At 33.6% G+C, this 12,245-nt stretch overlaps 2 protein-coding genes across 5 annotated transcripts in view; one reads left to right on the forward strand and one right to left on the reverse strand.

Annotated features, from left to right (window-relative positions):
* The window catches only part of slc38a11 (solute carrier family 38 member 11), a 243,842-nt gene that overhangs the window by 159,976 nt on the left and 71,621 nt on the right, over nt 1-12,245 (forward strand). The window lies entirely within an intron of this gene.
* Nucleotides 1-12,245, reverse strand: part of scn1laa (sodium channel, voltage-gated, type I-like, alpha) — a 99,277-nt gene that overhangs the window by 37,868 nt on the left and 49,164 nt on the right. For 3 of the 4 annotated variants that reach the window (XM_087266222.1, NM_200132.2, XM_087266220.1), the window contains 5 exon segments: nt 10,574-10,942; nt 5,164-5,284; nt 2,953-3,191; nt 2,595-2,771; nt 796-1,152 (listed from right to left, as the gene is read on the reverse strand). In XM_087266222.1, coding sequence (XP_087122348.1) covers nt 796-1,152; nt 2,595-2,771; nt 2,953-3,191; nt 5,164-5,284; nt 10,574-10,942 — 1,263 coding nt within the window. 4 annotated transcript variants of the gene reach the window in all.

Raw genomic sequence — 12,245 nt, forward strand, 5'->3', positions numbered from 1 at the left:
CAGCGCCTCGGTGCGTCCTCATCAGGGCGCTGGGTAAAGGGTTAATGCACTCCTGCATTGGGCTCACACACACTCTGCACTCTGACTACTTCAAAATTGTTGATCAGCCATGGTGGGCTCTCGTGCTGAGTGGAGTCAACCAATGGCAAGGGACTAGGTCCTTGGACCAATCAGCGCAGATTGGCATCATGCTAAGGAGGGGTTTGGGAACAAATGAATCGCTGAACGAATCATATGGTAGTCGCTGGGATAATTAGCTAAAATAAATGCATACTATAAGACAATAAAAGTGTTAAAATCAGTTAACACTGATTAAAGCACATAAGGTGTACCTGAGGTGATCATTGTCAGTTTTCTGTTGTTCAGCTACAAGAAGCCAATTCTAAAATATAAGTTTCAGGTGTTGGTTAGGAAAAAAAGATAATATAAAAAATATAAGATGGAAATAATATGGAAAATATTCCTTCTATCATGTGCCGTTGCCTTTAGGCTTAATAGTCAGGCACGCTCGTGTTGATGTTGCCAATCTGGCAACCTGTGCTTGTGTATGTTTTGAACCAGGAGTGCAGTACCTAGTTCAACCACTGGGTGTCAAACTTGCATACTGCACCTTTAAAGAGTCATTAAAAAAAACATTTAGACTTTCCTTAGGAGAAACAAAATTATAGGAAATACTTTGAAAACTGTCTTGCTCTGTTAAACATAATTTGGGAAATATTAAAAAAAAAAAAAAAAAAAAACAGGTGGGCGAATAATTTTGACAACTGTAAATAAATTGAAATAAACATCACTTACCACCAGATTTCCGATCACCATGACCATCATAAACACAGTTAAGCACAAAGGCTGTCCCGCCACCTCCATGCAGTCCCACATGGTCTCGATCCACTCTCCGCAGAGAACCCTGAAAACGATCAGGAACGAGTGGAAGAAGTCGTTCATGTGCCAGCGAGGAAGCATGCAGTCGGATGAGATCTTGCACACACACTCGCCGTAGCTTTTTCCGAACAGCTGCATGCCCACCACAGCAAAGATGAAGACGATGATGGCCAGAACCAGCGTCAGGTTGCTGAGAGCGCCCAAAGAGTTCCCGATGATCTTGATAAGCATGTTCAGCGTTGGCCACGACTTCGCTAGTTTAAAGACCCTAAGCTGTAAGACAATAATAGATGGTTGTGTTAAATAATGAATTAGAAATACTCAAGTTGAGTTTTATTACTAATAACAACAACAACAATAATAATATTTACTATTACTTATTACTAATAGTAATAATAATAATAATAATAATAATAATAGCAACAAAAATAATGATAAAAATAATAATAATTTAATTATAAGAATATCAATAGCAATAATAGCAACAATAATAACAATAACAATAATGATATAATAACAATACCAATAATAATAATGATAATGATAATAACATTTATATTATTAATAATATAATAATAATATTAATAATAATAACAATAATAATAATAATAATTACTTTTAATACTAATAATAATAATTATTATTACTAATTACTACTACTACTACTCCTAATAATAATAATACTAATAAAAATAATAACTATATTACCAATAATAATATATAACTTCAAAATGATATTTTATATTTTTCATTAGAAATTATTGTTTTAAAACATTTTAAACATGTGAAACTCACTCTTGATCACATTTAATGATGATTGATGATCCCAGCGAACTGAACAGACCTTTTAATGCTTTGTGCACGTCTGATCTTGTTGATATGATTATACATGTGACTACCGGGACATGTTAATATGCAGCTGTCAATCAAAACTGGTAGGGGGACCGCACTTCTACATCAAGTTGCGGTCGATCTGAAAACCGCTCCAATTGGTCCACCGTTTTTATGTTGTTAAATTGAAAAAAACTAGCAGGTGGGTCTTTGACTTGTTTTTCATTATTTTCCACCATTCTTCTCGCTACACTCTTGTTTTGCGCTTTTTTTCTGTTGTTGTTAGTTAACTTGTGTTTTCATTGCTGCCTCCGCCACTTTACCCCTATTTACTCAAACAGCGCCCCCCACAAACAGAATAGTAGATATTGGGTAGTGACAGTGACACTGACAATGGGTAAATTTATAACTTTGTGTAATAAAATATCGATATTGGTTGTTAGTGTATCGTTTATTTATTGCGACAGAAAGCACAACAATATATTGCAATATCGATTTTTTCCCACACCCCTAATGGCCATACACAATAAATGCACTATATGAATACACACGTAACAATACAATACAAAAAAAATATTTTTTTGTCTTGTTTCTAGTCCAAATACCTAAAAAATAATAATAAAAAACGAAATAATCTTGTTTTTTTGCATTTTACAAAAGATTATTTTGTTTACCCCATTGCCAGATTATTTTGCTTGTTTTAAGGAAAAACTCTTGTCATTTTGGCAAATAATTTCTTAAAATGATATTTTTCGCTTGCCTAAAAAAATAAGAATTTGTAGATATTTGGACTAAAAAGAGACAAAAACTCTAAGTAAGAAAAGCAGTTTTTGCATCGTATATTGCATAATTGGTTGTAATGCTTGAAAGCTGGATGCTCTTACCAGTCGAAATGGTCTTAGAAATCCAATTCCAGACAAAACATTTGCCAGACAAAGTTCCATCAGACTCAAAGTGACAATGATGCTGTCGAAGATATTCCAGCCTTCCAGAAAATAACTGTACGGGTCCAACGCAATGACCTTGAATATCATCTCTGCTGTGAAGATGCCAATGAAAACCTGTGGCCAATAAAAAAGGACTAGTAACACTTTAGTTAATAATTATTACTTAATAACTACTAGTAACACTTTAGTTAATAATTTTTATTTAATAGTTACTAGTAACACTTTAGTTAATAATTATTATATCTAGCAAAATAAAATTTTACCTAAAATGCTGTTATACAGTAAACGCTCTTACCACATTAGCAGTTGAAAGCATACTAGAGTATGGTCCATCCATAGGGTAACACTCCATGGCCATGAATACTGTGTTTATCACAATGCAGATGGTGATAAACAGATCCGCAAACGGGTCCATCACAATCATGTGGACGATCTCCTTTATCCTCAGCCATGTGGGACTGCAATCCCAGATCAAATAATTCTCCGCAAACTCGAACCACCACTCCTCACACCTCTGTTTAAAGATCTCTGAACCTGACATACAATAAAAAAAAGTTGCATAATGTTTATATGTACACAATGTGTGTGCATTCACTGTGTAAAAATATTGTGTATATTCAAAAAACATATTTATATATATATATGTATATATACACACACACACACACACACACACACACACACACACACACACACACACACACACACACACACAGTATATTATAACTGATTTATATTATCTTTGCCATGATGCCAGTAAATAATAATAGATTTGATATTTTTCAAGACACTTCTATACAGCGTAGTGACATTTAAAGGCTTAACTAGGTTAATTAGATGAACTAGGCAGGTTAGGGTAATTATGCAAGTTATTAAAGGGGCTAATAATGTTGGCCTTAAAATGTTTTTAAAAAAAAAATTAAAACGGCTTTTATTCAAGCCGAAATAACACAAATAAGACGTTTACCAGAAGAAAAATATTATCAGAAATTCCCTTGCTCTGTTAAACATCATTTTAAAAAAATTAAAGAAAAAAAAATTCAAAGGGGGGCTAATAATTCTGACTTCAATATATATATACACACACACACACACACACACACACACACACACACACACACACACACACACACACACACACACACACACACACACACACACACCACTTTTACTAGGTACACCTTACTAGTACCGGGTTGGACCCACTTTTGCCTTAAGAACTGCCTTAATCCTTCATGGCATACATTCAACAAGATACTGGAAATATTCCTCATGAATTTTGGTCCATTTTGACATGATAGCATCACGCAGTTGCTGCAGATTTGTCGGCTGCATATCCATGATGCCGATCTCCTGTTCCACCACATCCCAAAGATGATCTATCGAATTGAGCTCTGGTGACTGTGGAGGCCATTTGAGTACATTGTCAAGTTCAAGAAACCAGTCTGAGATGATTCATGCTTTATGGCATGGTGCGTAATCCTGCTGGAAGTACTGTAGCCATCAGAAGATGGGTACACTGGTCATAAAGAGATGGACATGGTCAGCAACAATACTCAGGTAGGCTGTGGCATTACACAATCCTCAACTGGTACTAATGAGCCCAAAGTGTCATCAGACTAGGCAACGTTTTTCCAATCTTCTATTGTCCAGTTTTGGTGAGCCTGTGTGAATTGTAGCCTCAGTTTCCTGTTCTTAGCTGACAGAAGTAGCACCCGGTGTGGTCTTCTGCTGCTGTAGCCCATCCATTTTAAGGTCTGACGTGTTGTGTGTTCAGAGATGCTCTTCTGTATATGAGTGTTTATTTGAGTTACTGTTGCCTTTCTATCAGCTGGAACCAGTCTGGCCATTCTCCTCTGACATCAACAAGGCATTTGCACCCACAGAACTGCCGATCACTGGATATTTTCACTTTTTCAGTCCATTCTCTGTAAACCCTAAAGATGGTTGTGCATGAAAATTCCAGTAGATCAGCAGTTTCTGAAATACTTAGACCAGCTCGTCTGGCACCAACAACCATGCCACGTTCAAGTAGTGGACAGGTGTACCTAATAAAGTGGCCGGTCAGTGTATATTCATTTATTTTCTTGTCAGCTTAGTCCCTTTATTAATCTGGGGTCACCACAGTGGAATGAACCGCCAACTTATCCAGCAAGTTTTTACACAGCAGATGCCCTTCCAGCCGCAACCCATCTCTGGGAAACATCCACACACACACATTCACACACACACTCATACACTACGGACAATTTACCCAACCCAATTCACCTGTACCGCATGCGTTTGGACTGAGGGGGGAAACCGGAGCACCCGGAGGAAACCCAAGCTAACGCAGGGAGAACATGCAAACTCCACACAGAAACGCTAACTGAGCCGAGGCTCGATTCAGCGACCTTCTTGCTGTGAGGCGACAGCACTACCTACTGTGCCACTGCTTCGCCATCAGTGTATATATTGCTTTTAATTAATAAATAAAGATGAAAAGAGAAAAGTGATGGCTTCTTACATTCAGCAGGGTTGTTGCTGCCACTTGCTACACTCAAAGCTCTCTCTCTCATAGACTGCCGATAAGCCTTCGAAAAGTTCTGTGAATTACATCTGCTTCTGCGTTCGTCATCTGTGTCTGCCTGTAAAGAGAAAAAAATAAACCGCACACATACTATTGAATGTTACAATACTGTTTTACTACTACTGTTTTAAAAGCAGCATTCTGTAACTATTCTTCAATCATTGTATAAAAATGCACAATTTAGCAATTAATTCAGATTATTTTTTTCATTTGACAACAGATGTTGCCTATTGATTACTTTAAAGAAACTAATTTGATTATTGCTTAGTTTAAAGGGCATGATGAAAATCATCTTTGGTAAGCTGTTTGGACAGAACTGTGTGCATGTATAGTGTATCTACAGACATATCGGGGTGATAGAAACACAATAAGTCTCTTTTTTAGATTTCCTGACGTTAAAATTGGACCCAAATCCCAGTAATTTTGAGGCTGACCACAATGTGACGTAGGATTGCGGTTTTCCCCGCCCACCCAATTTATTGACAGCTGTCATGTTTCTTTAATAACTTGTATACACATGTCCACAGAACATTTTTCGGTAAATAAACTCGGATTAAAACATATCTTATACTTTTTAAAGTTTTAATTAAACATTCTTTTTATATTTTTGACTAATGAGCTGTATTTTGAGCTTCATCCAAGTCTGTTTCTGTCACTGACGGCTGTTCATCTGCTGTAACGCATGATAAAAAGCAGACATGCACGTGGGAGTGGTGGGCTGGGATAAGCAGCTCATTTGCATTTAAAGCCGCAGGCTAAAAAAACAGCTAGACTGTATTCAGACACCAAAATGGGCAGCTTCTGAAGTCTATAATAAAGCATCTGATGAGTATTTTGAGCTGAAACTTTACAGACACATTCTGGAGACACCAAAAGCTTATCTTACATCTTGTTAAAGGAGTAAAATAGGTGCCCTTTAAAGAAACGAATATGATACTATCATTTTGCTGACTAACTGAAATATAGTCTATGCATTTCAGCTTAATTGCAAACATTGCCATTATTTTTCTAGCTATTTAAACCATCTTGTCTTAATTTGTGCTAAATTTGTCATTTTCATTCTTTTTAACATACAGAAAAAAAGCAAGATATTTTGTCAATTTGTAAAAAAAATTGAGCCCTAATTTTATAGCTTTATTTTCCAAGAAAACAAAATATTTCAAATTTGTTTTGCAGGTTGACAACCTTTGGTCACATTTTATTTTGTTGGTCTGTTTGTTGAATTTAAGTTAAATTGCATCTACATGCCAACGGTTTCTCATTAGATTATAAGTAGACTGTTAGGTTGGGGTTGGGGTTAGGGTTAGTGTAAGTTCACATGTCCTTGCTCAGTTTCTTATAGTCAGTTAAATATCTGTTTAGCAGCAGTATCAACAGATATTAAGCAGACAATCTACTAATACTCAAATGGACCATCAAAATAAAGTGTTGCCCACTTTACTATTTATACAAAACTATTTATACAACTATTTATACAAAATGAGGTCAGGTTTCAGCAGATTTTCACAGAAAGAAAGAAAAGTGAAAAGCATGACACACTCAAAAAAAAATAAAGAAATTCATTAATTGAAAAGGAACATTTTTTACATTTGAGCAGAAAAATCTCCTGAGATTTGTAATCACTTTCAAGAGTGTCCTTTGCATACTTTCTTTTTAATTTGTATCAAAATACATTCCAGAACTTGCATATTTATACTCAAAACACACAACAACACACTGATGTAGAGTAAAAAATGTATAATTAGAAATAAAAATGAACTCAAAAACATCCATGCATTTCATGATTGTTTGGATAATGAGCATTTTGCATAATTTTATTACGCAAGCTTAATTAGCAAAAAACTCACAAAGAGCATCCCTCTACTTCATGATTGTGTAGATTCTAAATATTTTGTACTTTGCATAATATTATGACGCAGGCTTAATAAGAACTAAAATGCATTGCAGAATTTCCACATTTACACTTAACATCAGAAAAAAGGTTAAAAAAAAAAGCAAAGCAAATAACAAACAAATAAATAAAAATGTACACGTGAACATCCATGCACTTTGATTGTTTACATAATGACAATATTTTGCATAATTTTATTATGCAGGCTTTATTAACTACAAAACTAATTTCATAAATTGCATATTTACATTCGGAAATCTGCAAAATGTAAAAAAAACCAACAGACTCGCATCAATTAAAAAAAAAAAAAAAATGTATGTATGTATATATATATATATATATATATATATATATATATATATATATATATATATATATATATATATATATATTTATATATATATATATATATTTTTTTTTAATTGATGCGAGTCTGTTGTTATATATATATATATATACACACACACACACACACACCTCACACTTCATACTTCATACTTAGTACTTCATGATTGTTTAGATAATGAATAGTTTTGTATAATTTTATTATTCAGGCTTAATTATCAACAAAATGATTTTATGAATTATGAACAAAATGCATTCCAGAATGTGCATTGTTACACTCAAATTGAGCCAAAAACACCACAAACTAATGTCAAGTAAATACAAAATACAAAACAAATCAATAAATACAAAAAAAAAAAAAAATCTAAATATAGATATGCACAAGAACGTATTTCAAAGTTTTTAGAGAATGAGTATTTTTGCATAATTTAATTACACTGGCTGAAGGTGCAGTAGGTGATTGTCTTCAAAAACATGTTTTGTTGTGCTGGTTGAAAGTCTCTGCACATTCCACTAGTAATGATTAAAGTAAATGATCTAAATGTGTTTATATGTATTTTTATATTCTGGGTAAGGCATAAGACTAAAAAATGTTCATCCAATTATAATTTGTTGGGGCGACATCTCCCATAATTCTGATAAGTAGCTCCAACTGCCTGTCAGCAAATGTAGATTTGTACATCTGCACAGCTGTTTACACAGACCGGCAGATGCGCGTTCACTTAGGCCGCAGTCACCTAGACACGAGTGAGAGCACTAAAACCAAATGCTGAATCAAAACTTTTTAAATCCTGAACGAATATTGAAGTTACTTTTGCACATTGGAGGAAGGACGACCCCATGGCTGAAGTATCTCTGTTGGACAGGTAATGTTCTGTTGTAAAACTATTTTAGTCATCAGCCAAAGCTGATGTAGATTGTGATGTTTTATGAATGGGTTATATGCACAGAAGTGTTGTTCAGCCACTGAAATCTCCCAGTGATAAACTGATGTGAGTATTTTCAGTTTCATAAAGTCCTTTTACAGCAACGATAATGTCGTTTTAATTATTCAGCTTAACAACAAAACATCAGTAAACAGCGCTATTCCGCCTAGCCTGCTTTACTGAGCTGAAGTTGCTTTTGTATTCACATTGGGTCATTTTTGAACAATGACAGCCTGTGACGCGCTCCCTTTATTGTTTACCATGCTGCTCTGAATATTCAGTCTGAAACAGCAGTTAAGTTTGACTTAGTAATAAGTGTAATTTCCGCACGCCGCCGGCCAACCACCATGCATACAGTAGCCACTTAATAACAAAGCAAGTGAGAGAGTGAAACCGTGATCCTTGCATGCATGAAATATTGCACATCATAACAAGTTTTGCTTGAAACGACTGAAAACGTGCTAGATTTCATACCTTTTTTCATTGGGAATTGTACTATTATAAAGTACTATAAAGTTTTTTAATGTGCGCTTCCGTGATATCAGGAGGTGTGGCTTTGGACGGCGGCAGGAAAGGGATTGTTTTTGAAAGGTAGTATGCTAACTGGTTAGTAGAGCCGCACGATTCTGGTAAAATGAGAATCAAGATTTTTTTTGCCTAAAATAAAGATCACGATTTTCTCACGATTCTGTCGATGTAAAATAAATGTTAATATGAGTGGGCTATTATTATTTTTATTCTCAAACATGCGGTAAAACAGCAATAGGCGTTGTGTAGCTGTACTGTTGGTTAAAATGCTAAATGTTGTATAGAGTTGGAATGGTGGACTTGAACAGACTTTAGATTTATCCTGGTCATTAATGCTGATGTTGAATTATTGTGTTTGAGAAATATGCTTACAATCTGTCATTTTCTGCTTAAAATCTGTCCCTGACTTGATCTTCGTAAACACAGAGGACTAGGTGGGTATTTTTGCATTTCAGCGGGTTTTGGATACTTTTTGTGCTGGAATCAGTCAGCTACATCTGGCAACAAGTGTGGGCTTTCGGTTTCATTTTCAATGCTAAGAGTGGTTCACTTCCCGCGCAGCTCCCAAACGATCACTCTGTGCCACAAACTGAATGTTATATACAACTTTATTACCTGTTACTCACAGCATATGCAGGCTCTGTTCACTAAAGTCAACTTCATTAGTTCATTCAAAGGCACGCGGCTCCCGCCCTCTCTGTGGTAACATAACAGCTGACGGTCAGCTCACGTCACGTGTGATTTTCCGGTCGCAAATACATTACATGAAGACAGAAATGACATTTTTGGGCTGAATTATATCTTATAAATACAGCATGTGACTCTTTCAACACCATTTGGAGGTGTCCATGTTGCTGAACAAAGTATGTAAAACAATGTGAAGACTTGTGCGGCCACTTCTGCTTCTCTCTTGAACTTGAAAATATGATTGACAGAATCGTAGAAATGCTGGATAAAGATCGTCTAGGGCAGGGATGGGCAAACTTGATCCTCGAGGGCCGGTGTCCCTGCAGAGTTTTGTTCCAACACTAGTCAAACACACCTGAACATGCTAATCAGTGTCTTTAAGATCACAAGAAATCTATAAGCAGGTGTGTTTGATTAGAGTTGGAGCTAAACTGTGCAGGACACCGGCCCTCCAGGACCGAGTTTGCCCACCCCTGGGGTCGAATCGAGATTGCGATATTTTTACGATTAATTGTGCAGCTCTACTGGTTAGCATTTAGGCAGATCACCTACTGCATCTTTAAATTGTTAAAAAAAAAAAATGCATTTCAGAACTTGCATATTTACACACAAAATCAGCAAAAAAAAAAAAAAAATCAAAAATCAAAAACAACAACAAAACACAAAACAGACTCAATGCAAGTAAAAGTGTAAATAATAATAATTAAAAAAATTTAAATTGTACTTGTAGAACATCCATAAACTCCAGATTGTTTAGACAATTCATAATTTTTATGCAGGCTTAATTAGCAACAAAATGCATTCCAGAATTGGCATATTTGCACTCAAAACCAGCAAAAAAAGGTGAAAAACAAAACAAACTCATGTTTAAAGAAGATAATTCTGAATAGACGTAAACATAACGTATCATAAACATCAAAAGGGAACATGCACAGTGTCTCATGCCATGCGAGATCAGACGAGTCCTTACACAAGTGTCGTCAAACATAGCTCTTTTTCGGGACACTTCTGGTGTATTCAGGGCTATGACAGGGGAGTTTGGTGCAGATGCTCCACTTGTCACCATCACCATCCCGTTGCTGTCATCCACGTAGCGTGCTTTCCCGTTAGAAGGCAGCAGTAAGTGCGGAGTCAGACTGCTTTTGCTAACGTTGCTGAAAAGACGCTCGGGTCGAGTGGGAAGAAACAGAGAGTCTCTTCGGCTGCCCGTCTCCTCAAACATGCTCTGCTCGTCGTCGGCGTAGTTGTTATCTGAATGGATTCGTCCACGAAAACTGAAGACGCTCGCTTTGCTGTCCCGGCGAGGAGTGAGGAGGGAACCCTGAAAACTCAAGGGGGACTGAAGAAAAAAAACAAGCCTTACAGACACAACAGCAAACAAACCAAGAAATAACCTCTTGCTAACAGATAATATACAGCTTCACTTTTAAAAATAAATTAAAATAAAACTAAATAAAATAAAAGCAAAATAAAATAAAGAAAATAAATTAAGTACAACAAAATAAAGCAAATAAAATAAAGTAAAATAAAACAAAAGCAAAATAAATTAAAGCTTAATAAAATAAAGCAAAATAAAACAAAATCAAAAGCAAAATATAATGAAAGAAAAAATAAGTAATATAAAATAAAATAAAAGCAAAATGAAAAAATAAAGCAAATTAAAATAAAGTAATATTAAATGAAAAGCAAAATAAAATAAAATAAAGCTAAATAAAATAAAGTAAAATGAAAAAATAAAAGTAAAATAAAGTAAAATAAAAAGCTAAATCAAATAAAGTAAAAATAAAATAAGCAAAATAAAATAAAGTAAAATAAAAAGCAAAATAAAATAAAGTAAAATAAAATAAAAAGCTAAATAAAACAAAAAGCTAAAAAAATGAAGTAAAAATAAAATAAAAGTAAACTAAAGTAAAATGAAATAAAAGGCAAAATAAAATAAAAAGCAAAATAAAATAAAGTAAAATTTAATTAAAAAGTAAACTAAAGTAAAATAAAAAGCCAAAAAAAAAGTAAAATTAAATTAAAAAGTAAACTAAAGTAAAAAGCAAAATAAAATAAAGTAAAAATAAAATAAAATAAAATGAAATGAAAAGCTAAATAAAATAAAGCAAAATAAAAAGCAAAATCAAAAGCAAAATATAATGAAAGAAAAATTAAGTAATATAAAATAAAATAAAAAGCAAAATGAAAAAATAAAGCAAATTAAAATAAAGTAATATCAAATGAAAAGCAAAATAAAATAAAATAAAGCTAAATAAAATAAAGTAAAATGAAAAAATAAAAGGAAAATAAAGTAAAATAAAAAGCTAAACCAAATAAAGTAAAAATAAAATAAGCAAAATAAGATAAAGCAAAATAAAATAAAGTAAAATAAAAAGCAAAATAAAATAAAGTAAAATAAAATAAAAAGCTAAATAAAACAAAAAGCTAAAAAAATGAAGTAAAATAAAATAAAAATAAACTAAAGTAAAATTAAATTAAAAAGTAAACTAAAGTAAAAAGCAAAATAAAATAAAGTAAAAATAAAATAAAATAAAATGAAAAGCTAAATAAAATAAAGCAAAATAAAAAGCAAAATAAAATAAAGTAAAATAAAAAAGTAAAATAAAGTAAAATAAAAGCAAAATAAAATAAAATTAAAT

This window comes from Danio rerio, chromosome 9 (genome assembly GCF_052040795.2).
Source record: "Danio rerio strain M-AB ecotype USA chromosome 9, GRCz13ab, whole genome shotgun sequence".
NCBI lineage: Eukaryota > Metazoa > Chordata > Actinopteri > Cypriniformes > Danionidae > Danio > Danio rerio.